This window comes from Haemorhous mexicanus, chromosome 21 (genome assembly GCF_027477595.1).
Source record: "Haemorhous mexicanus isolate bHaeMex1 chromosome 21, bHaeMex1.pri, whole genome shotgun sequence".
In the NCBI taxonomy this organism is placed as follows: domain Eukaryota; kingdom Metazoa; phylum Chordata; class Aves; order Passeriformes; family Fringillidae; genus Haemorhous; species Haemorhous mexicanus.
The window spans coordinates 4,524,489-4,549,187 of record NC_082361.1 but is presented as its reverse complement, the minus strand read 5'-3'; the positions used below and the strand labels follow the sequence as shown (position 1 = coordinate 4,549,187).

The window sequence follows — 24,699 nt, the reverse complement described above, 5'->3', positions numbered from 1 at the left end:
TGCTGGTGTAAAGAGAGAAAAAAAACCAAACAAAACCCCACCCAGGTGTACAAACAAGAGCAACAACAAAACCAAATAAACCAAACCAAAATCCACCTCCATCCCAAACCTGAGAAGCCCAGCAAATACCAAGGGATTTGAGCATTTGTGAAGGGTTCTTGTCCATTAGAAATTGTTGTAGAACCTCCTGACCTCAGACCTGTCAGCTTTCCACTGTGCCTAGAGTGTAGGGAATTTGAGCTCATAGAACACAGATGAGCAGCTGTGGGCTTTGGTAATGTCCTCCCCATTTGAACTGTCTGTAGTTATTGTTCTTTGTTTCCATAGATGGAGTCTGCTCGTAAAGCTTGGGAAAACTCTCCGAGTTTACCAGAACAGAACTCCCCAGGAGGTGCAGGCTCAGGCATCCAGCCTCCTTCCAGTGTTGGAGCTTCCAACGGTGTCAGCTACAGCTCTTTTGGTGGAGTTTCTATGCCTCCCATGCCTGTGGCATCTGTAGCACCTTCTGCATCTATTCCAGGTACCTGCAAACTGCAGCAGCATTTGCATTGTCTGATTGTTATCTGGGAGTCATCCTCTGGTTCTCCTAGATGAGAGCACGGTCAGAAGAGCTTCTGTGTAGAGTAACTGGCTGGCTGATGTTTGACAGATCCTTAACAACTCAGGCAAGGCAGAAAGAGGGACTGACTCCCCACTTTAAAGATGTGACTGGTGAAAGCTTAATACAAAGACAGCTTTCCCTGTGTAGTGGGAAGTCTCTGATGTCTCAGTAGATCTTTCTTGCCCTTTACTGTGTGCCCAGTAGAATAGAAGGAAAGAGACCTATGGCTGAGAGGCTTCAACAGTCCCAATATCATATCAATCATTCCTCTGCTTGTTTGCCTTTGAAGCCATAGGTTCTGAGCACCTTTTGCTTTTAGCAAAACAGCAACTGGCTTACAGCTCACAGAACTCTGGGAGAAGGGAAGGTGTTGCTGCCTTTTAGTTAAAGAAAAAGCTTAACTCAGTCATGTTAGTGTGTGTAATTAGGGAGAGCATCTGGAAAGAGGAAATATACTGGGATTCTCTCCATGGGATGACTCCTAGGTCCCAAGGGACTTCTCATGTATGCCCTGTCTTTCTCATGTCTCAGTTCAGGAACAGAGTGAAATGTGTAGTGACTCTGTAGTTAGCTTCCACTTGGTAAACAGATTGTTCTAAGTCAGGTGATATCCTTCCTCACCCACCCTAATCTTGCTGCTTAATCCTGTGGTTCATATCTGCACAAAAACACAGGAGTGGCACAGCAGTTACTAATTGGTGCCACCCTTGGGGTGAATGTGGCTTTTAGATCTCATGTGTCAAGGCCTTAAACGCCGTGTTTGCTCTTTCTGTCTGTCTTAGCTGCAAAGATGAGATGATTGCAGAGCAGATTTCTGGCATTTATTTCAGAGTACAGGTTACCAACTTCTGAGCTGCTAGTGTCTGACTCTTTTGTGGAGGTGGGAAACCTGAGTTTACATTTAGCCTCTGACAGGAAGGTATGATTAATTCTCAGCAATCCTGCTACTGCTGATGTTGGTATGTGGATTTAGGAGCTTTACAGACATTTCTGAATGGGTTCTATGTTTGTGTTAACTTGCTGAGAGGTAGGAGATAGTCTTGACCTGCAGATCTCTGCAGTCTGCTGTGCCTGTATCTCCCCTGTACCTTGAATTTACAGCCTGCCTTTTGTGATGTCCAGGTAACCATATTCCACCCCTGTATCTGGATGGCCACGTGTTTGCAAGTCAGCCCCGCCTGGTCCCTCAGACAATACCTCAGCAGCAAAGCTACCAACAGGTAAGGGAGCAGCACAGCTTGCAGGTGGTATTTCAAGGATTCTTCATGGTGGCACTTAAGAAACAAGGAGTAATTTTTCACTTTCACAGCCCAAAGGAAATTAGATGGGGCTCCCTTTAGGTTCCTTGAGTGCTTCTTCCCAGTGGGTGTCAGAGGTTAGTGGAACTGAAGGGAGGGAATTGAGGAGTTCTTCCCCTTCTGTACCAGTGCCCTTGGACTGGTTTTAACTGAAGCAGATGCTGAGGCCTGTGTGAGATGAAGTGATATTTAGTGAATTCCCCAGCCAGTCAATAATAATGAGTAACTTCATTAGTAAATAGGGTGTTGATAGGGCTGGGGAGAGCTCTTTCAAGGTGGAGTAGAGACAGGTGAGAGCTGGGATTGTTACTGCCTGCTCTGTATGAGGAGCATCTTGGTTCCTTCATGTCCATCAAATGCCTCTTGCAGGCATCAGCCTCTGGGTGTCTGGGCAGTGTGTTCCCTTTCAGTGCTGCTGTTCTGGGGAATAGTGCAGGGCTGGGTAAAGGCCCAATGTAGGTAATTGTGACTGCAGATTGACTCATGCAGGAAACTGATGGGTTTTTAACAGCCCTGGAGAGTTTCTGGCTCCTCTTGTACCTCTCAGTCATATTAATTTATTTTGCAGGCTGCTGCTGCTCAACAGATTCCCATTTCCCTCCACACATCCTTACAGGCCCAAGCTCAGCTTGGACTGAGGGGTGGTCTGCCTGTTTCCCAGTCCCAGGAGATGTACAGCTCCATACAGCCCTTCAGGTAACTGCTTCCTGTTTTCCTTTCCTTGTGGCTGGCTGTCTTATGTTCCTGATGTCTGGGTACATTGGTCAGATACCCCACACTCATGTTCCCTTTCCCTTTTGTTCAAATGCTGTTTCCTTCCCCTAATAACAGTGCCAGTGTAGGGAGCATGAGACTGAAAAAATCAGAATTAGTAGTTAGTGGTTAGTGCTTCAAGAGCCTGAACACTGAGGTTTAAAAAAACAAACCTTCTTAATTGCTAGAGCTGTTGGAATCTTTAACTTCTGATTTTTTCCTGCTTTGCAAAACAGCTGCAGACTTTAGGTAACCTGAATCCTCCCTTAACTGCTAATGCACAGGTCGTTTAGTGGGATATTGAAACATAAATATTAGATACTACACGACATTGTTCTGTTGAATATTCTGGCAGCACAAGGACGTGGTTGTAAAAGCTTAAGAGTGGAAGTAAAAAATCCTGGAAACTAAAATGGAAAGTGGCATCACAGCTTACTTTTGAGCTGTCAGTTTAGTTGTCTGACAGCTGATGGCAGGCAGGATATGGTTTGGCAGGGTGTGCTTGTACAGTCTCCAAAGGTTTTGTGCATCATGACTGAAGCATGTTTTTTTCCTGCAGGTCTCAGGTGTACATGCACCCCAGTCTGTCCCAGCCCAGCACCATGGTCCTGACAGGAGGCACTGCTCTGAAGCCTCCCTATTCCGCCTTCCCAGGCATGCAGCCCTTGGAGGTGGTGAAAACCCAGTCTGGGTCCCCCTATCAGCCCATGAACGGAAGCCAGGCACTGGTTTATGAGGGGCAAATAAACCAGGCTGGTATGGGAGCCTCCCAGATGATGGACTCTCAGCTCACACAGGTTAGGAGCAGGACTGGCGAGCCACTCCTTTGGTCCAGGCTAATTCACAGCCACTTGTTTCTGAGGATGGGTTGTAACATGTCTGTCTGAACTAAACTCTTTGTAAAGAGGCGGAAGATTTCCCCGAGACACTGTTCTGTGAACCATGGTTTCACATATGCAGCACCTTATTTAATGAGATGGTTGCTCATACCTTGTCTGTCCCTGCTGAGACGTCATTTTGTCACTTGGAAGTCAGACCTTCCAGTGCTGCATGCATAGGAGGCCATGATGCAATGGTTGTCCTAAAAGCACCTCTTCTGAGAGCCAAATCCCAGTCATCTCTCCCATCACCTCAGCTTCCAGGGCAACTAGGAACTTGTATTAAAGGCTCATCCGTCTTCTCAGTTCATTTGTCGTCCAAGTCTTATTTACAGCTTCAGCTGATCTGTTTGGCAGAATCCTAACAGGAATTTCAATGTGTGAAAATGTTTTAATAAAGCATGGTTCACATAAAAACATTGAATTCTACTGTGACCATAGCTGTGTTTGTGGGCATGTGCTCTGATTCTCTGGAGAAATTTGATAATTTTATTAAACTCATCTTACGTTTATCTTGTGCAACTTGTTAAGGTTTATTTTTTGTTTCAGAGGGATTTTTATGTTGTGGCTGACGTAGAGTTAATCCTGAAAGTGACTTAGGTGAGGAAAATACAGAGAACACTGGCAAACAAAATATTTGAAGAAATGCTTTATCCATCATAAGCGAGTAACTTGGTTTCTTTTGCCAGCCTTAGATTGGTTTATTTATTTATTCTAAAGTGTTGCTAGAACCTCCCAAATCCAGCAATTGTGAGAAAATCAGAGGGAACAGGAGGTGCCTCAGCCCCGAGCTACAGTTTTTTTTTTGTGATTGCTCCTAATTATGTCCATCATTGGTTTGAAGCTCACTGTGAAACATGGAACTGAGGTCCCCATCGCTTTCTCTGGAGGTCCAGTCCTCAGAATGTTTTGGTGTAAGAATGTAGATTTTCAAAGGTGAAAACAAAGCACCTGACACTGCACTGACATTGCCATTGTGTGGAGGGAAAACAGACCCACATGAAGTGACCATGAGGAAGACTGGAAAACTGGGCTGTAGGAATGGAGAACAGCCCCCACCCACGGGCAGTTAGGTTAACTTGATGGCATGTTAAAGACCCAGCTGATAAGAGTGTTGGCAGCAGTGCCAGAACATCCATTTCAGTGTGTGAAAGTCCCTCTGTTACAGTCATTTGCGTGTATTCCGTGCCAGACCGCGCTGTTTGGGAGCTTCCTTTTGGCAAGGCTGTGCTTTCAGGGTATTGGGAGGCAGCATGTCAAACACGAGACTGTTACTGCCTTTAAGGTAACTACATGTCCTTGTCACACAGCTGACAATGCCTGTGCCTGGCTCCCAGCTGCCTCTGCCCCGCTACGGCTCTGGCCAGCAGCCCCTGCTTCTGCCACAGTCCATCCAGCTTCCCCAGGGGCAAAACCTGCCTGTAGGAGCTCCCCGAAGAATCCTCCCTCCTGGATCCCAGCCTTCTGTTCTTGCTGCCAGCAGGGAGGTAAGGATTAACTCCTGGTGCTGCTCATGGCATTCAGTAACCCCTCCTGCGTTGAATTTTTCTCCTTGCTTTTTAAAGGGGAGAATGGCTTGTTTGGGATCCTTAAATATCCAAGCCAAGGATTGCTGTTAAAATGAAGGAACCCTTTTCCCTCATCTCCAAAGTGCAAGCCAGCAGTTTTCAGGTTTTGCTGCTGGTCATCATTCTGTTTCCAGGGAGCCACATCCTGCCTTGATCCAGTTTGGAGTCTCCAGTTTTATTACATGTTTACACAGGTTTCCCCAGAGTGCTTGAGGGGTGGTGAGCTCCAGACACAGTTGGAATACTGCCCAGATATTTCACTCTGTTGTGAAGCTTGTCCATTTGAGTAGGTATATTAATGTCATGTCTGGTTTGATGGATTCATATCATAAGTTTGTCTTACTATAGGGGATAGAGAGCACAGCAGTTAACTTCCAGGTTCTGTATTTGCTTGTGCTGCCGGCTTGGTGCTTAAATGCAAACAGATTATTTCACTTACAAGCCTCACTTTCTTCACCTGAAAAATATTTCTTCTTTTAAATGGGCATGATGGGGAGAAGGGCAAACATTTGGCTTAAGTTTTTATATGAAGTAATGAGTGATTTGTGAATGCAAAGATGATACTCTCTCTTACTCATTTTCCTCTGTAGTCCTCCCAGATGGAAATGAAAGGGTTTCATTTCTCCGATGGTAAACAGAGCATGTCCTCCGGAGGGTCAGTCCCGTCCCCACACACGTACAGGTGAGACCTTCACACAGCTTGGGCTCCTTAGGATGGGAGAGAAACGTGGTGCACCCATCATCCCTGCACGAGATCCACCTGGCTGTTCATGTCTAGAACGTGCTCACTTCAGTCCAAGTACTCGTGTCTAAATGCATGGTCATGGCTTTCATTCTGGGTGTGGGCCAGTGTGTGTACCTGACCCGGTGCTTTGTGGGAAGTGCATGAAGTTACTTGTTCACTGAATCTCAAAGGCACGTTGGAATTGGTGTGTGCTTTTGTTCCTTGTGAAGGTGGGAAATCTGAGGATCATTGAATAAATGTTTTTGGTCCTGAAGATGGGAGTGCTCATGTCTAGACACATCAGGCCATTGAGGCTTTTGCGAGACTAATTTCGTTTTTTTTCTCCTACCCGACCCGTGTGTCGTCATTTGGACTGTGGAGCTCACTGATCTGCACAGCACAGACTTGTGCCCTGTCTATTGCTGCTTTGCTGTCTTTTTGTCTTTCACACATGAATAAGGCTCTCATTCCATTGTAGAATTTACTCCATGAATGTTGTCGACTCTTCGATTTCCAGGCCTAGCTCTGCCAGCCCCAGCGGGAAGCCGTCGGGACCAGCAGTGAGCATGGGCTCTGTGCAAGGACACTACGTACAGCAGGTAGTGTACCTGAGTTCTCTGTACAGCCCAAAAATAGCTGCTCTTGCACACTTAGGCTTGTGCCTTGGGCTGCAGAGGAAAGGCAGAAAGGCCTATGTAACTGAAGCTCCATGTGGGAGTTGGTGTTTTCCCCTGAGTTAGTGGGTGTTTTACTGAGTCCAGGAGTAATTCTGTGTGATTTGAAAGACAGGAGAGATTAGTTCTACTAATTTCTACTGTGGAGTTTTTAAAAGTTACTTCATTGCCAAATACGTGAGACACTGAGATCCTTAAATGTGAGGTGTTACAGGAGCAAATTCAATGTCCTGCATGAATGATGGTCACAGTTTGCTTGTTCTGCCTGCCTAGAGGTGTCTGTCCTAGCTAATGCTTTGGTTTTTGTGTCAAAAGGCAAAGCAGCGGGTGGATGATAACAAAGCCAGTCTGGGAGCAGTGAAGCTGCAAGAAACAGCCTCCACAAACCAGATGAAGCCAGTGCGCACAGGAGCGATCAAACCTCAGGCAGTCAAAGTGGAGGAGAGCAAGGCCTAGGAGCACCTCTGATGCCTAGCTGGTCCTGCTGCCTGAGAGGCACCACAGCTTAGACTGGACCCCCACTGGATCTCCTGAGAATCTCACCAGATCTATCCCCACCCCACACTGACTGACTACAGCAACATCATTCAAGCCCCTCTCCCAACAAAGCCGTTTGAAACAGTGGATATGACATTGACCTGCTTGCTTTAAAACAAACCAATCATGTGACTTTTAAGTGGCTTTAGCCATTTTTTTTTTTTTTATTTCCCCCTTTCCCATGCCCCATCCACAGGTAGCTGTGATTGCTCACTTGGCAAAGCCCATCCTTCTCCTTCCCTACTTCTGTCTCAGCAGAGTGGCAACTGGGGGAGAGGGGTTTAGTTTGAGGTTTTTCATTTTAAAGGCAGCTGAGGTTTTTACAAAAAAGCTGTATCTTTGTTTATAGCAGAACTTTTATATGTTCTCTCATTCCCCCCCTTTCTGCTTTCCTCATTCCTTTCAGAAAAGAATTCCCTTCAGCTAAAATGGTGTTCTAACAAAACTCTGCTTAGTTTTGTATATGGTTCTGTGCTATGTTGAGAGTTCGAGTTCGTTTGGGTGTATTTCCCCAGATGATTTAGCCTTTCAGACTATTTGATTAAAAAAAACAGGACAGATAATGACATTTGTTAATTCTTCAGTATTTTTGTTCTAAGCTAGAGGCAGTGCTTGCAGTAGGAGGAAATGTGTACTAAAGATATGTAGTACATCAGTGCATAAATCCTGAAACTTGCACCACTTCAACACAGCTTTGGGGTGCTTTGTGCACAACAAAACTTAGCATTTTCATTTTAAGGAAAAAAATTCAAACCACCAGATTTCTGTTGCAAGCTCATAGAGATCTAGGTGTTTAATTTTTCCTTTTTGTGTGTTTCAGATTTTTTTAGTGACTGCAAAACACACGCCAAAATGTAAATCATAGATTTACAAAATGTAACATTTGTTAGGAAGAAAAAACTTCTCCCAGCACATGGGTCAGAAGAGTTGGCTAGAGCCAACGGGTCTGTATGGACTACTTTTTGTAGTTGTGATGCTCTCTCATGCTCCCTGCCTTGGCTGCTCGAATTCTTCGTGTCTCCTGAGACTTGTCCTATATTGTGTTCCTCCCTCGGGGCTGCTCTCCTAAGCTTTGCTCTTTTCCCCAAGTCTTGCTTTCTATTCCTCTATTCCATGGCCTTTTGTAAAATTTGCATAGAAATATGTTGGTAAGGGAGCCCCTCTGCAAGGCACACTTGGAACCTCCTGTTTTGGGTTGGAAGCGCGTGGTTACAGAGGCAGATTGGAATCATCCTTCTCCTCTCCTTCCCCAGGTGAACAGCAAAGGGTTCTTTACTCTGATGCAGTTGCATATAGTGTGTGTACAGCATCGTCACCTCACCACTCCTCTCCAGTATTTGATGATCTACACAAGGAAGATCCCAGTGGGAGAGGTTGGGTTTTATTTCTTTGGCTGTTTGGGTTTGGTTTACGTGAGCGTGCGTGTGTGTGTGCGTGTGTGTACGTAGATTTTTTAGGACGGACCTAAAAGTTCCTGAAAGGGCTTGGAAGTCCTTCACCTGATGGTAGTCTAAAGTAAATACTACTTTCAGCTAACTTGGTTTGTGTTGTTTAGCTCTTTCAAAATGTAAAGTAGGCTGGTCACTCTGAAGTGAGGGACAGAACCGTTTTTGGAGATGGGAGCTTGCTCACGGGCTGTGCATCAGCCTCTGCTGGGTGGCAGAAAGTCATTTGGTGGTGGTTCCAAAGAAGATATTTTGAACAAAGAATGTATTGGGGAAGGGATCTGAAAGGTGTTCTTGTTTCTTCATTTGCTTTTTTTTTTCCCCCCCTCCCTCTCCCCTTTCTGGAAAAAGATCCTTTGTAACTTTGTAAGGATGCATTTGAAGTTTTAAGCTAGGCATAAATATGATTTTTATACAGTAGCTTTAAAGAGCTTAGAAACCTAAACTAACTTAGGCATAGTAATGAGTAATGTCCCCTCTCCGTAGGTGTCCCCATGGAACATGGCAGAGAACCCAAAGGGAAAGGGATAGGATGGTACTTTAAGAAAAAATAAGAGCTCTTTTTTTTCTTAGGTTTATGATTTTAATTTCAGAGCAGAGTGTGCCAGCATCTCTCTAGCATCCTCCTTAAAGTACAGGGTTTGAGATTTAGTGACAAATATTTCCCCAGCCTTCAGACATCTCCCAGATCTGCATCCTCATCTGCTAGTCCTGCTCCCAGTGTTTTCCAAAGATTGCACCTCCAGTAAGTCATCCCACCCTTGTTTCTGTTTTCTCCCTTGAAATACCATTAACGGCAGAATTGTCTGTTTGGGATTTTTTTATTATCCTTCTGCCCAGCTGGCCCTAGCTAATACAAGCCCAGAATCTAACTAATGGCTAAAGAGACTTACCTGAGCCCCCCTCTTCTCATCTCTTCCCTACTCTAGACACACTACTTCAGCTTTACAAAGACACTAACCTCCTTCCTCCCACCTGTGTGACTTCAAAATGGTCAAACGTGTTGGAGAAACTGGGTTATTGCAAGATCCAAGTTACTGCAGTCCCTCTGGTGTACATGCCATCAGAACTACCAAACTTCCTGTTGAAAAAGGTCACCCTTCTTTCTCTTTTAATCCCTCCATTCCTTCCCCCAACAGAATAAAACACTAGAATTTATTTATACGTATTTGATGTTGTAGGTCTAGGTGAAAAAGTAATTGTTTCACTGCTCTATTTATATATTATGTCTGAATTATTCTGTGCAGGAAAGGCCAAGAAATGCATGTGAGCTTCATTCCATTTCTCAACTTTGCGTGACTGTCAGCTGCAGTTGGCAAGACTCTCTCTCAATTAGTGGAGTTTTGTGTGATTGAAAGCAGTTTTAGAGCCCAAATTTCTACGGTGCAATATCCTTCTCTGGCATATATTTTTGCTTGTTTGTTTGTTTGTTTGTTTAAAGCTAGTCCAAGGTTAGTGCAGTTTGTGGTGCTCTGGAGTCAAAAGGAAAAGCCTCTGATCCTCAAAGGAGCAGAAAAGCCAAGGGAGCTGATAAAAATCCAGCGTGGAGAGGAGGATGGAGATGCACAGAACGTATCAGTACAGTTGCAGTGGGTCCTTCTGCTTGCTGTCTGCACTTTTGAAGCGTTGATTTATTGTCGATTTATTCCTTTGTGAGTTGCTTTTGCTTTGACTGGAAGTCAGCGACCAAATTGCAGTCTCCTTCTGCTGAGAAAGGTGCAGGGTGCAGGGGGAGGGAAAAGAGGAGCCCATCTTTGCAGCAACAAGCAGGAATGTTGAGAAGCTGGCTGCTGCTCTTGTTCAGCAGAAGGTCTGAAGCAGCTGTGTGATCAGTTCCCTGTCATGGCCAGCAGCTCCAGTGAGTGCTGCTGCCCTCACCCCTTCTGCTGTTAGCTCTTCATTTAAAAATAAATCAACATTGAAGTCTGAGAATAAAAAAAAATAAAAGAATAAAAAGGCACTCCAGTATATTTTAAAAGACAAGCAGAAGCAGCACAGTCACCAGTGACACAGGTCTTGCTGTTGGTGTTCCATAGCTTGCTCCTGGCTGTGCCAGCTGTGCAGTGTCAGCACCTCTGGATTTGTTTGCTGCCCGTTGCACTCCCGTGTGTGGTGTTCACGCAGAGGCACTCACTCCATCCACACCTTCCTTGCAGGAATGCTGCAAAGCCCCAAGCTGCCCTGTGGTTCCTGTGTATTTAGAGATAGGTATTCCAAATGACCTGAGTGTTTTTGCTGTCTCTCACCTCTTGGCTACACCAGTCACGTTGCAGCCAGCACCCCTGCATGCCAGGACCTCCTTCTGTTGCATTTTTTTAACCCTCCCTTTTGCTCCAGGCTGGTTAAGCACAGGTTAATTCTTTGTAGCACTAGTTATTTTTTATTCAGCAACCCAGTTTCTTCATAAGAAAGTTGCATTTGTGAATAAAATTTAATTTACAACAGCCACCAGCGTGCTTAATTGTGGCACATGGACAGAAAAGGTGAATTTTGCTGAATAAAGAGACAGTAGAGTCCAGCTATTTTTGTTGTTTATTTTAATCCAAAGACCACCAGGTTTTCCAGTGGCCATGGACACTCCCTTGGGTTTAGTGGCTTGTTCTGGCTGCTCCAGATGTCCTTGACTGTCCCCAGGAATCACAGCTGCAGCAGTGAGGCGCTCACCCCTTAGCATGTCTTAGGCATTGTCCTTAGCTGGAATCCTCCCTCTGGTTCTGTATAAATTGCATTTGTTGTTTCTCAAGGGGATACTGTCCTCCTTAAAGCTTTTAACTTCATGACCTGTATAGTAAATTTTTTTTGGCCTTTCCTCTCTTTGTCTTTTCATGTAGACCAGATATTTGAAAGGGCAGACGATGGATAATTGTGTAACGTGCAACCTGTTTATATTTTTTGGAAACTTTAACTCGGACCGGCATTCGAATCACGGAATCACCAGGCCAGTTGCGGCACACTCTTTATTGCCCTTCTCCTCGTTTCAGTACCTATTGTTTCTCCTTTCAAATATGTGATTGTATTAGCTCTTTCCATATGAAAGAATTCTCCTTATTTAAATAAAAAAAAATTTAAAAAAATAAAGCAGATTATGCTTTTCTCAAATTCCCCAGTTCGTTGTCTGGTTATTTTAGTTAATAATAAAAAAAAGAACAAATCTAAAACAAAAAAAAAACCAACAAAACAAAACACAAACGAAAAATAAAAAAACAAAACAAAAACCCCAGAAAAAACCAAACCAAAGAAACAAACTAAACAGGCACCAGAAAAGCTCCAGCGGCCGGGTCGCTGGTTATGACCGGTGGTGATGCTGGCGGCTCCCTCACAGCCGCCATGTCTGGGAGGCCAGGCCCGGTCGCAACACGCAGCGTTACCATGGAAACACTTCCTGGTTCCGCCCCGTGCCGATTCGTGCGTCTGACGTCACGTCCGGTATCGCCAGGTAGGGGCGGGTGGAGCGCGGCGCGCGGAAAGGCCACGCCCCCCGGGGCGCGGGGCCGTGTGGGGCAGGGGTCCCAGTCCTGATCTCTATCCGGTTCTAGGCCTGGTCCCGGTCTTAATCCTGGTCCTGATCATGATCCCCGCATTGCTCTCGATCCCAGTCCTAGTCCCGATCCTAATTCCGGTCCTAGTGCTGGACCCGGGCGTCTTCCCTGTCGCGATGCTGGTCCCGCTGGACACTCGCGCTTTTCACCCCCGTAGAGCTGAGGGGGGTGGGCGAGGCCCCGGGGGGGCCGGGGTTGGTGCTCCTCTACCCCCAAAAACACCCAAGGGAGGATGCTGGGCTGGATACACGGTGGGTGGTGGGCTCGGTGACCCTCTGAGGGCCATCTGTGGGGTCAGAGGTGCCCCCCGAGAGCTTAAAGGCGGCACAGGGCGGGGTGGGGGACCCTGGCCCTGCTCCCCCCTCAGAAGGGGTGCAGAGGTTTGAGGGAGCCCCGAGGAGGAGCCCGAGGTGGTGCTGCACACCTGTCCTGAGCCCAGCTGTACCGCAGGGCCTCCACCAGGAGCTCCCGGGCTCGCAGGGCCTGCGAGGGGGTGGCAGAGCCCAGGTGGGAGCACAGCTCTGCCAGGGGCTCCTGAAAACCTCTGCTCCACGCAGCGCTTTTGTTTTGTAGAGAAACCAGGCCAGTGGTACGGCCCTGGATGGTGGTGATGTGCTCACATGTCGCTTTGTTCTCCCCTGATCAAAGCCACGCAGATGGATTTGTTCTGGTAACTTTCCGTTGTGTTGAGGTGAGGAGGCACGGCAGGGTTCTCTGTTATTTTCTGACCCAGCTTTTAGCACTTCTGCTTAAACAGCACCGGTACCTGTGCTCCAGTAACCAGCTTTGTAATGCAGAGGACGTTTGGGGGATTTGCCCCTCCCTTCCCCACTCCCAAAGAAATACCTCCATTTGTAAGGAAGTAACTTATTTGAGTTTTTTTTTAAAGCTACCTGGGCTCTAAATAGCTCAGTTAGTGAGGTCATCTGGTGCCTGAGCACATGGGTTGTCCATCAGTAGCATCAGAGTTCGGGCTGTGAGGTTTGCTTTGCTCAAAGCAGAATACAGGCTGGAGAATTAAGCTGCTGTGTTTCTGCAGAACCAGTGCAAGAATACACAAGGTTTCTAGCTTACTACTGCAGGCAGAAGCAGGGCAGATGAAAAGTGTGTCAGTTCAGTAATTTTGTTTTTCCAACTAGTCCTGTAAATAGAATAGAAACACAAAAACATGAAAAGCAAGAGAATTTTGGGAAATTAATTACCATGAGCTGCATGTAGCAGAAATAAGGCTCGATGCTTTCTGTGAGCCAAAGGGTGACTGCTGTTCTCTTCTGCTCTCAAAGGTTCAGACAAACCTCTGACAGGATGCTGGGATTTCTGAAGGAGCCAGTTGTGGTCACTGCAAAGATCAATGTGAGCCTTGTGGCACTGACTGTGATGGGATTAATGAGTCGTCTCTGGGGGCTTTGCTATCCACGGGCTGTGGTGTGAGTAATGAGTTTCTTTTATTCCTGAATGACACAGACTTGTTTTTCAAACATTTGTGAGCAAGAATGCAGGAGCAGAAGAGCAAAGCTTGACTGATGTCAGCTTCTGTAAATCACAGAATCACAAAATCCCCAACTGGTTTGGGTTCAAGGGATCTTAAAGCTCCTCTTATTCTGCCCCCTGCCATGGGCAGGGACACCTTCCATTATCCCAGGTGCTCCAGCCTGGCCTTGGACTCTTCCAGGGATCCAGAGGCAGCCACAGCTTCTCTGGGCACCCTGTGCCAGGGCCTGCCCACCCTCACAGGGAAGAATTCTTTCCTAAAATTCATCTCAACCCACTCTCTGTCAGAGTGAAGCCATTCCCCCTTGTCCTGCCATCCAGGCTCTTACAGTCTCAGTCCATATTTCTTGTAGGCTCCCTTCAGGTACCACTAAGCCACAATTAGGCCACCCCTGTGGGCCTTCTCTTTTCCAGGCTGAACAATGCCAATACAGTGATAATCTTTCCCTAATGAAACTCCCTGAGGAGAAGGGGCAAAGCCTCAGTGCTTCCTTGCATTCTTAGCTTTCTGCCAACAAGTTGGTGTTTGCTTTCTGAGTATCCCTGCAGGATAATTGCCATTAGATTTGACATTTTTCTGCCTCTGCTGTTTCAGTTTTGATGAAGTTTATTATGGCCAATTTGTTTCACTCTACATGAAGAGGATCTTCTTTGTGGATGACAGTGGCCCACCCTTTGGCCACATGCTGCTGGCCTTGGGAGGTAGGGTCTCCTGGAACTGGGAAGTGCCTGTTGCTTGTTGCTGTGGGAAAGAGAGGTGCTGGTTGGAAATGAATCATTAAATCCACTTATGTGGGGAAAGCACAAGGCAGATGAGAGACTCTGATGCAGAGAGAATTGAGTTTTCCTTCATTTAGGATTGTTAGGGATCTGTTGCACGAATGGGGGGGGGATGATGAAGCCATGTATCCATCACCTCATTTTTATCCAATCCTTTGGATAAAGATGAATTATCTTATCCAATCCTTTGGTTAAAGAGAAAAGTAAGATGAGAACTGCTAGTGCAAGAAATAGCCTCAGTTCCTTTATGCAGCTGAGATACCACAACATCAAAGTGTCTGTATGGGAGGGAGGGATTAAATATACATCTGACTTTGTCACTGAGAATCCCTTGTTCCCAATTTATAGTCTTTGTGTCTCTGCACATTCTCAAGTGTTGCTGCAGACAGAACAGTATCAAAGAGGACCCTTTTGGGAAAGAGGGCCTTGGAAGGAAAAGCTGTGTGTTTGGGAAATGGTTCCCAATTTAGCACTAGGTTTTATATGTGCTTTGAGACTGGAAACTCTCTTTTTTATGTTGTAGGTTACTTAGGAGGATTTGATGGAAACTTCCTATGGAACAGAATTGGGGCTGGTAAGAGTTGTTTTTAACTGTCTCATTCTTTAGAGAAAATAAGCAGAATTTCAGCAACTGACAGATTCCTTTTGACTGTCTAGTGGAAATAACACTTTCCAGCACCTTCACTTCTCATTTTAAACAAGTCTTCTGCAGGTCTCTAGCACAAGTTAAAAGTACTATGAATTCATAGCACAGGCTTTCTAAGTCAGCTAAAAAGTTTAAGCAATACAAGATGGACAAATCAGTGCAAGTAGGAGTTAATTCCTCTAACAATCAAGAAATTCTGTGTTGGTCTGTCCTCTCTGCAGTTAAGTCTCCAGACTGGTGGATCACTGTTTCCTGTGTTGTTTCAGAATACAGCATGAATGTTCCTGTGTGGTCCCTGCGACTCCTGCCAGCCCTGGCTGGTGCTCTCTGTGTGCCTTTAGCCTACCAGATTTTGGTTGAACTGCACTTCTCCCACTGTGCTGCACTTGGAGCTGCTCTTCTGATTCTCTTAGGTAAGACTGTTCAACTGAGCATTCTTCATACATGGGGAGAAGAGTCCCTGTTCCCCTTAGGAATGTTTAGGGTGGAGTAGCATCTCCCCAGAAAACATCATCAAGAAAACAGAAAACATCTCCCCAGAAAACATCAGCCCTGGCCTGTGTCAGTCTGTGCTGAACCTCCCTGGTCTCCTCCATCCTCACAGCCCTGCAGCAGGCTGCCCTTCTGGGTTTTATACAAGTTCTTTTCAATATTAACCAAAGCAGGCAGCCTTAACAGCCTCACAGGAAACCACATTTCTTGTATTCAAGGAGGCCTGTACTCCCTTCCTCAGAGGTTTACAGGGTGACTTACAGCATACTGGCTTTTAACAGCAGGACAACTCAACTTGCAGTCAGAGCTCAAATTTCTTCAAGTCCAAACTGCAGCAAACCAGCCTGTGTCCTTAGCACTGTGATTTGACACTGTTCTGGTGTGTACAACTCAGCTGGTTTTGTTTTCTCTAAGGGGCTGCTGGCAGCTGCCTGAAAGGGAAAGAGCCTCTCAGCAGCTCTTTAGCAGCCTGATAAGAGAAACCTCTCCTAGCTACCAGCTTCTCGGATTCTGGCTCATTGCAGCTCCCTTTCCTGCAGATCTGCTGTGGTGCTCATTGCTTGCTGTGCTTGCTGCCTGGACTCTCTGCTTTGAGAAGCACCTCTCTGGATTTCCCAGGACTGATTTTCTTTGCCTTTGTAGGAAGTGCAGCAGCTTTATCTGCCTCCTGACAGACTTCACTGCTTGCCCACCTCTTTGTCTTGGAAACAGTTATGTCCATGTAATTTTCTCCTGCTGGAAGGTTTTTGTCCCTCTAAACCCAGCACTTGCCCATTACAGCCAGTAGGAGCTGTCTGTTCCTAAAAGGGAAGGTCCTTCTGTTGGATAGCAGTGTGATTGTCTGAGGTAGCACTTGCCTATAGACAAGTTTCTCTAATTTTGTGTCTGTCTCTCTTTTCCACCAGAAAACTCTCTGATCACTCAATCAAGGTTCATGCTTCTGGAATCAATACTGATTTTTTTTATCCTGCTTGGAGTTTTGTCCTACTTGAAGTTCTACAATTTGCAAAAGCACAGGTAAAGCTGGATTGTCTCCCACATGGAGATATTGTCATGGTGACTTTTTTTGTCTTTTTCTCCTGAGCAGTGTTAAAGACTGCTTTTGCTGTTAGCAGGGTTGTCTTTTTTAATTTTAAAACAGAAATAAAACCTCTTGGGAGCATTTATTTGCCCACCCAGATTTTTTTACTGGAAGGTTTCCTTCTGTGCACAGAAACACTGATGATAACAGGTCACTTAATTCTCCTTTGTAACTGTTTACAGGCACTGAATTTAGAGATATTTGTCTCTTTTGTTCTCTGATCCTTGCAGAAGATGAAGTAATCCTTAGTAAAGTAAAATTATCTTTAAATTGAGCCTAGCAAGTGATTCAATACATTTATCTTTAAGTGCCTTCTCTGGAAGCTGGTGGTTTTGGCTCCTGCTGACTGGAGTAGCCTGTTCTTGTGCAGTTGGGTAAGTGATGATGTCTTACCTGGACTTTAATGCCTACTGTTCAAGAGAATGTTAGAATATTTATATCTTGTGTTAGGTAATTGTGTAGTTTTTAACCATGTTCATCTTTTATGCACTTTCTTCTCAGAGTGAAATATATGGGTCTGTTTACCTATATGCTGCTCTTGACCACTGCAGGACTTCACTTCTGGCACATGATAGGAGACCAGAACTTATCAAATGTACGTAGCACAGCATGCAAAATATATTATTTGTCACTTTTCATTGCAGGAGCCTTTCAAGCCCACAGATAACAGTGCAGTCTGTAGCTGGCTTTTGTCTAAAATTCCTTGTCTGGAAACCCTCCTATCATAGAACAGTTCCCAGCTCAGTTGCTGGGGAAGATGGAATTAAGTTTAATAAAAATATGTGTGTGTGTGACTGTCTTTTCTGCTGTTATCCATGTCTTGGTGATGTGTGACTCAGAACATGCAGTTGTTTCACACACTCCTGCCAGCTCCACTTCAAATCCTTGCTGGAAGTTACCCAGTTGTCCACAAAGTTACAGCTGAATGAGAGCAGTGGGGAAAACTTAGAAAAGACAAACAAATAAAGCTAAGTGCTCTGGAATTTTTAATATCTAGAGCACGAAAGCAGTGAGTTTTCTCTGTTCTTCCAGGTTTCCTTGCTGTGCCATTTTCTAGCCCGGGGTCTGGCCCTCATCATCATCCCCATGGGGCTGTACCTCTGCTTTTTCTACGTTCACTTGGCTTTGCTGTATCGCTCTGGGCCTCATGACCAGATCATGACAAGTGCTTTCCAAGCCAGCTTAGAGGTAAAGGAAAATGTGGTCTGATTTATTAGAGACATGAGGGGGAAATGTTCACTATTAGTTTAATCCTCTTCCTTTATTCCTGCATATTTTGTCTCTTTTATGTCATTTAACTGTTTTGCTGCTGAAGTACTGCTTTAAGGTGAAGCAATAATAACTGAAATCCTAATAACAGATGAAAACCTTTTCCCAGGGAAGCAAGAGCAATATATTCACTGTTCTGCTGAAGGTTTATCCCTTCCTGCAGGAAACTCCACAGAAGTAGATAGAGATAGATAGATACTGAACTCTCCCATGGTGACATGGTATACTATAGGAGTGCTTATCCTGTCTTTTAGAACATGGCTGTAGGGATATTTCCTGAGACCCTGTAATATTTTAGTTTTTTAGGTGTCGGTATATTTACTATCTATTGAGTATGGTGCTGCAAGACTTGATTTTGGTAGATAAAACCAAATGAGAAGGCACTGTGTGAAGATACTGCTGTGTTGAAGTGGGATGTGACTCAATAGAATTTAAACAGCCTGTGGGTTGTTTCTTCTTTGTACTTACCCTGTCCTGGCCCTTCTCAGGGTGGGCTGGCTCGAATCACTCAGGGTCAGCCCTTAGAGGTGGCCTATGGCTCCCAGATCACCCTGCGGAACGTGCTGGGCAAGCCCATGCAGTGCTGGCTCCACTCTCACACCAACACTTACCCCATCAGGTGAGGAATCTGCCTGGGTCTCTGTGGGGAGGGTCAGCTCTGCTTCACCTGCCAGTCCAACTGTAGTAGTTTGGGTCCTGGCAGTGTTTTCATTAATCCTTCAGAGTCCCCTGTGCTCTGTGGGAATGATCAGTGATGTGGTGCTGCTTTGTACTGCTGGCACTGGTGAGCACAGAGATGTGCCTTTACACCTCTCTGGGGTTTTGTTACTTCCTGTGCAGGTATGAGAATGGCCGAGGGAGTTCCCATCAGCAGCAGGTGACCTGCTATCCCTTCAAGGATGTGAACAACTGGTGGATTGTCAAAGATCCTGGAATGTGAGTATGCAAGAGATTTAAATTCAACCTATATGCTTCCAAATCCCAACCAGGGCCTGGATTGGATTGGACATAACTCTTCTCTGCTTATGGGTACAGAAGCCTGGTGTGATCTGAGCAAGTGATTGCAGCTCTTTGCACAATCCTTCTCAATGTGGTAAAAGCATTACTGAGGACTCTAAAATCCTGTCTGAACTGCTCCTGCCAGAACATGGGCTGTGCTGTGCACAAGTGGAACTTTAAAGACTCACAGGACCAGTGGAGATTCTTCAGGTGTTTTGCATGAAAGGGAAGCTCTGCTTTTTGAAGTGTGAGCCATGGTGTTAGAGTGTCTTGATGAGTTTTATCAAACTTGAATAAGTCTCAGAAAAGAGTAGAAAACACTTTTGAAAAATTAGTAGTTCTTTGTATTAGAAGTGTGGAACGAGCTGTAAGATCTGCCACATAGGGAAGGATTCCAAGTGGTGCTTGTACCTGGGGCCTGGTTTGTGCTGAAGGGTTTTGCCATTGTCACTGTCAGTGCAGAGCAGGACTCTCTGTCCTTGTTTTGCCAGTGAAAGCCTTTGAGTGACATAATTCCATACTGATCGAAAAGTTGCTTTGTAGGTTTCTTGTGTTGTTCTGAGAACTGTATAAAGAGTCCTGTCAGAAGGACTGTATGCTATTAGAAGTCATATTCACACTGGGAAAGTTTGTCCATAGTGCAAACTTTAAAGTAGGGGCTCTAACAGAACCACAGAACCCCAAATATATTCTTAAAATTCTTCAAACTCAGAAGACTCCTGTGAGCATTGGAGGATGTGAAGTTCCTCTATGGAGCAGTAAAATACAGGCAGCAGTTCAGTGAATTGCAGTTCCCCCTTGCCATGGCCCTGTCCAGAAGCCAGGTGAGAGTTTATATGGTGTAAAAGCCATTGATCTCTCCTATAATTTTGCCAAAGTGACACCAGCTGTAGTGCAGCACCCATCAGACTCAGTGAAGCACTCAGTGTTTCACACGAGCCACCAAACAGCTGTGTGACAGTAAGAACCTTAATTCACTCCTGACTGACCTGGATTCAGACCGCTGACCTAATGCCTGGAGTGTCAGTATCCCATTACTGAGCCTCTGACTCATTCTGCCCTTAACTCACCTTTGCCTTGATGAGCTTTGCTTCCATTCTGGTACAATCTATATATTGCTTTAATTTCTCATTTTCTTGCCTAAATGTCTGTCCCCGCCTGCAGCTTCTTGATCGAACAACTTGGTCATGACAAGGTTGTGGTCTATATAAAGATGCATATAATTTAACCATTTCCAATTTAACCATTTGCTCTTGGGTGTCCCTTCCCCAGGCAGCAGCTGGTGGTGAGTAACCCCCCACGGCCTGTCAGGCACGGGCACATTGTGCAGCTGGTCCATGGCATCACAACTCGCTACCTCAACACGTAAGTCCTTTCCTCCTGCTCTGCTCTGCCAAGCCTGCTGGCTCATTCTGCTGGTTGGCTCTCAGAATAAACACTTAGTGACCTTGCATTCAGATATGCCATAAACTGCTTGCTATTTGTGGATTTTTACAGCAGTGAGCCTTGGAGGGACCTCATGTGGTTAGTTCCATATGCCATCCCTGTGGCCCAGAGGAAGGATGCTGTGTGCTTATTTATTTTTTCTGATTGACTTGGCAGTGGGATTTGATCCTAATCACAAACTTCTTAATGGTTGATTACTGCTTCTGTTCTTCTCTACTAGTGGCCTTTAGAGGATTTCACAGTCGTTCTCATTTCATGGTAGTTCTGCAGATTCCTAAGTACAGAGTCCCTTCTGTCAGTCTTCATCCTCACCCTTTCATTGCCCCCACTCTGGACAGGTGCAGGTATTTAATATTTTGTGTGACTTAACCCAAATCCAACTCCACTGACTTCGATGGCCTGCTCCTACCTGAAGGATGAGTTAGGAGGATGTGCTGGAGAATCTGGTGTGCTGTGGCTGATTGCCAGAGATTCTTTCCTGTTTTGAAAGCCTGCAGTATGAAGTTGCCTCCTGATTGCTTCCCAAAGGGCATCTGTGTGTACTTGAATATCACTCAGATTAGGAAGGGGGTTGTTCTGAGCTTGGGTTTTTGCTATGTCCCTTCCAAATCTAATTTGTTCATTATTGGAAACCCCAGTGAACAGTGTCTCTGTTTGTCACAATCAGTGCTTGTTCTTCAGCCTGGCATCGCAGGCATCTGCATTGGCTTCCTCTGAGCCTGTTCCTGGCAGCTCTTGGTTGTGGGGAATGCTCTCTCTCAGAGTAAACAGTGCTATCCCAATAAATGAGTTACTTTTTGCTTTATTAGTGAATCCAGTCTAAGCCAATTCCATATGGGTTTGCTTTTTATATGTATTTAGGAAATGGTGGTAGAGGATCTTCCTTTTTTTATCTTCTAGGCATGATGTTGCTGCCCCTCTTAGCCCCCACTCCCAAGAAGTTTCCTGCTATATTGATTATAACATCTCCATGCCAGCACAGAACCTCTGGAGAGTGGTAAGTGGTCAGAGGGAGAGGAGGAGATGATCATGCTCCAGCAGAAACAGCTGAGACAACATGGATCAAAATCATCTTTCTGTTGTAGGAAATTGTAAATCGTGAGTCTGACACGGATGTGTGGAAGACAATTCTGTCAGAAGTGAGGTTTGTTCATGTGAACACCTCTGCAGTGCTAAAGGCAAGTGGGTTATGTTTATTTGCCTGTAGCTTTTCCTTTATGCAGTTCTTGTGATCTCAAAAACTCTGCTCCAAAATAGCTATACCACTGTAACAAATAACCAAGTAAGTAAATGAAAGGAAACGATTGCTCAGTGTGACAAAAGAGCATGTTTTGGGTTGGCACACTGCTACTCCCTCCCTTTCAGTATCAAAGCTGTCCTGCTTCTCAAGAGGCTGTGACCACTCTACACAACTGGGGCTTACAAACTGATGCTGAGTCTATGTGCCTGTGAGAGCAGCTGGAATACTTAAGGATCTTTTTCTTCACAAAGTTTGCCAGAATCACTGATTTTATGGCTGTAGCATTTATTGAGACAGTTTTGTGTGGTGACTCTTCACACATTTTCTGGCAGTCCCTTGCTGTCATCCAGTGCTCGGGCAGAGCTTAAGAACTTCTTCCATCCTGAAGTTCAAACTGGTAGAATTTTCAGTTTACAAGTTCACAGTTGTCTTTCTCTTTTAGCTCAGTGGAGCATCTCTGCCTGAGTGGGGATACCGGCAGCTGGAGGTGGTTGGAGAAAAGCTGTCCAAAGGCTACCACCAGAGCATGGTGTGGAATGTGGAAGAGCACAGATATGGGAAAAGTATGTCTCAGCCATGTTCCTGAAGCAGGTTTCACTTCATGGTGGTGGGAAGGTGGTACTGTGTGTGTGTCCAGTGTGTTCATTCTACCACGGTGTCAGAATCCTTACAAAGTCTCTTCAAGTGCTGTTGCAGTTGGGTGATGTATTGGAGAAGGACTCCTGGGAGAGTGAGGAGCCTGTGTGCTTTCTCCCCTTTCTAGCTTTCTGCCTGTGATGTGGTTTTTTCTGAGCTTTGCTGTTTTCTTCCAGGCCAAGAGCAAAAAGAGAGGGAAGTGGAACTCCACTCTCCCACACAGATGGACATCAGTAAAAACCTCAGCTTCATGGCAAAGTTTACAGAATTGCAGGTGAGTGTCTTGCTATTCCCTTCATTTTTCCTTCTGCTGCAGGGCAGGAACCTGAGCAGTTCTGCAGACTCTGAGCCTGAGAATTCATTGTTTAATCCTTGCTGATAGTTTGGCTTCCTCATTGTAAAAAAATGTTTCTGAATGCACTTATAAGGGCATTAAAGACCTGGGCTGTCCAGTAATGAATACCCAAGTGATTGTGTAACAAAAAAGGGGGAGGAAAATTGGTTGGGCACCCAGAAGCTGCCTGAAACTGAACTGTAATGTGTGGTACGTGCAGTGAGTGGTGTTGATGCCCCTTATTATATTTGTAGAAATCCATTATTTAATAACAACAAAAAAAAAAAATTGTATTGATCTGTATCCATATGAGATATGTAAAATATTTCTCCACTCCCAGCTTAGAAACTTAAGATCTTACATCTGGAGCTGCACATGCCTGATATTCCACTTGTTGTTCCAATGATGAAAGCCTTCTGCTTACCTTTTTTTTTTCCTAGTGGAAAATACTCACATTAAAAAACGAAGACACAGAACATAAGTACAGCTCCTCTGCCCTGGACTGGATCACAATGGACACCAATATTGCCTACTGGCTCCACCCCACCTCAGGGGTAAGTACAAGAAGCAGAAGTAGCTGTGAAGCTTTTGAGAAAGCAGAACAGCTCAGATGTGAGCCCCGGGAGCAGAAGTCAGAGCAGGGCTGCAGCTTCCAGCCAAGGACTTCTCCTGTATTAATATACTTTCCATGAGGGGTGAGGTATTTGTTTTAGCATGAGATACAGGTTTGACAGGAGTTGCTTTTAATTAAATCATGTTTGCTTGTGGTTTTTTTTTTTTAAGGTAAATTGCAGTTTAATAGTTTCCATTATTGATTTCATTTAGAAGATGAGTTCATCTCCAATAGCATCCTTTAAATGCCTTCCATTACACGAGAGTCCTAAAGCAGAAAAGTTTATCAACCAGCTTTGTTCCAGGTTACTAGGCAGGCTCATTCTGGAGCTTAATTTAGCAAGTTTGTGTAGGTAATATTTAAACTTACCTAGAAGAACCACAGCATGTTCCTGCTTCTGGCTTAGACCATCATCTATCCTGCAGGCCCAGATCCACCTCCTTGGGAATGTTGCCACCTGGACTTCAGCTAATGCTGCTGCTGTGGTCTACCTGTGTCTGTCCCTGTGGTACTTGCTGCGGCGAAGGAGGAAGATCTATGACATCCCTGAAGGTCTGGCTGCACTCTGTGTGTGTGTCCAGGTGGAGGCTTGTGCCTTGCTCTGCTCTCAGATGCCATCTCCTGTCTCCTGCAGATGCCTGGCAGCTCTGGATATCAGCAGGAGGCATTTGTGGTGGAGGCTGGGCTGTGAATTACCTGCCCTTCTTCCTGATGGAGAAAACACTTTTCCTGTACCACTACCTGCCTGCTGTCACATTCCAGATTCTCCTGATTCCTGTGGTACTGCAGCATCTCAGCGATCATCTCTGCAGGTATTTGGCTTCAGCAGAATAGTTCTCTTGAACAGGAGGACTGGCACAGTTCTTTCTCCAGGGCTGTCTCCTGGGCAAGCTGCTGCAGGGAAAGCAGTGGTTTTTCCAGCACTGGCCAAACTCTGTCATTTGCCTTTAGTTAGGGAAGCCAGGCCAGGCACAGATCTTTTGGATTAAGTGTTTGGCCAGCCTTGATGTAACTTGAGTGCTCTTTCCCTCTCTGATCCCAGATCTGTGCTGCTCAAGAGCATGTTCAGTGCCCTGGTTGTAGCCTGGTTCTCCTGGGTGTACTTTGTGTACTGCACCTTCAGCCCCGTGACCTACGGGCAGCCCGCGCTGGCCCTCGCGGAGCTCCGGGCCCTGCGCTGGAAGGACACCTGGAACATCCTGATCAGAAAGCAGTGACCACTCCAGCTGGCTTCAGCAAGGGAAACACCTCTTGTGCAAAGCCAAGAATTTATTGTTAGTATCATGGAAATCTTAACAGCCACTTCAGGTATTTTGTATCAGTCCAGATCTAACGATTACAGGAGAAGAAAATAAAGGAATGCTGTTACAGAAAAGGTCTCAACAGTAATACAGCTGTTACGAGCACAGTTCCCAGTTTCTGCCCTTGTTATATTCACCCCTCACTGCCCCTCACGGTGTGAAGGTTGCTGACTTCAGTCAACAGCATCCCAGCTCCTTTGCTGGGAGGAACTGCAACAATTTCTTTCCTGGAAATACTGTGATGGTTTCTTCCTTCTGGCACTACATTGCACTTAGGGCTATTTCATGTGTTTCCTATCACTATGGTCTGCAATCCCATTATATGCCTACTATAACAGGACTCTTTCCAACACA

The 24,699-nt window shown here is 45.4% G+C and overlaps 2 protein-coding genes and 1 non-coding gene across 12 annotated transcripts in view; all 3 read left to right on the top strand.

The window, feature by feature from the left end:
• The window catches only part of PRRC2B (proline rich coiled-coil 2B), a 46,690-nt gene extending 35,113 nt beyond the window's left edge, over window positions 1-11,577 (top strand). For 4 of the 9 annotated variants that reach the window (XM_059865127.1, XM_059865128.1, XM_059865126.1 and 1 more), the window contains exons 25-32: window positions 328-520; window positions 1,724-1,821; window positions 2,468-2,595; window positions 3,212-3,449; window positions 4,841-5,017; window positions 5,689-5,780; window positions 6,301-6,421; window positions 6,812-11,577. In XM_059865127.1, coding sequence (XP_059721110.1) covers window positions 328-520; window positions 1,724-1,821; window positions 2,468-2,595; window positions 3,212-3,449; window positions 4,841-5,017; window positions 5,689-5,780; window positions 6,301-6,421; window positions 6,812-6,952 — 1,188 coding nt within the window. In that variant the 3' untranslated portion in view covers window positions 6,953-11,577. Of the gene's footprint in view, window positions 1-327; window positions 521-1,723; window positions 1,822-2,467; window positions 2,596-3,211; window positions 3,450-4,840; window positions 5,018-5,292; window positions 5,385-5,688; window positions 5,781-6,300; window positions 6,422-6,811 lie in introns of those variants that run through there. The other 5 variants (XR_009489053.1, XR_009489052.1, XR_009489054.1 and 2 more) reach the window with 5 other exon arrangements.
• Window positions 756-836, top strand: LOC132337237 (small nucleolar RNA SNORD62). Its single transcript, XR_009489113.1, has one exon. It is a non-coding gene; the product is annotated as a small nucleolar RNA SNORD62 (small nucleolar RNA).
• A 253-nt stretch (window positions 11,578-11,830) lies between the features above and the next one.
• Window positions 11,831-24,419, top strand: POMT1 (protein O-mannosyltransferase 1). 2 transcript variants are annotated; one of them, XM_059865298.1, is made up of 21 exons: window positions 11,831-11,914; window positions 12,591-12,708; window positions 13,301-13,444; window positions 14,104-14,210; window positions 14,812-14,862; window positions 15,201-15,347; window positions 16,332-16,443; window positions 16,816-16,881; window positions 17,009-17,102; window positions 17,540-17,695; window positions 18,265-18,395; window positions 18,617-18,712; window positions 20,048-20,140; window positions 21,122-21,218; window positions 21,307-21,399; window positions 21,904-22,024; window positions 22,274-22,371; window positions 22,872-22,985; window positions 23,470-23,596; window positions 23,679-23,856; window positions 24,087-24,419. In XM_059865298.1, the coding sequence occupies exons 3-21, from the start codon at window positions 13,323-13,325 to the stop codon at window positions 24,259-24,261; spliced, it is 2,178 nt and encodes a 725-aa protein (XP_059721281.1). In that variant the 5' UTR covers window positions 11,831-11,914; window positions 12,591-12,708; window positions 13,301-13,322; the 3' UTR covers window positions 24,262-24,419. The 2 variants fall into 2 exon arrangements, with proteins under 2 accessions (XP_059721281.1, XP_059721282.1); XM_059865299.1 differs by lacking the exon at window positions 12,591-12,708 and having other exon boundaries at window positions 11,895-11,914.
• Window positions 24,420-24,699: the final 280 nt, after the last annotated feature.

What these genes read in the sequence shown, in the direction of transcription:
- POMT1 (XM_059865298.1), top strand. Translation starts at nt 13,323, where the DNA reads ATGCTGGGATTTCTGAAGGAGCCAGTTGTGGTCACTGCAAAGATCAAT. An exon ending in ATGGAACAGAATTGGGGCTG is followed by an intron (nt 14,863 to 15,200) that starts GTAAGAGTTGTT and finishes GTGTTGTTTCAG; the next exon opens with AATACAGCATGAATGTTCCT. An exon ending in AGAGCACAGATATGGGAAAA is followed by an intron (nt 22,025 to 22,273) that starts GTATGTCTCAGC and finishes GTTTTCTTCCAG; the next exon opens with GCCAAGAGCAAAAAGAGAGG.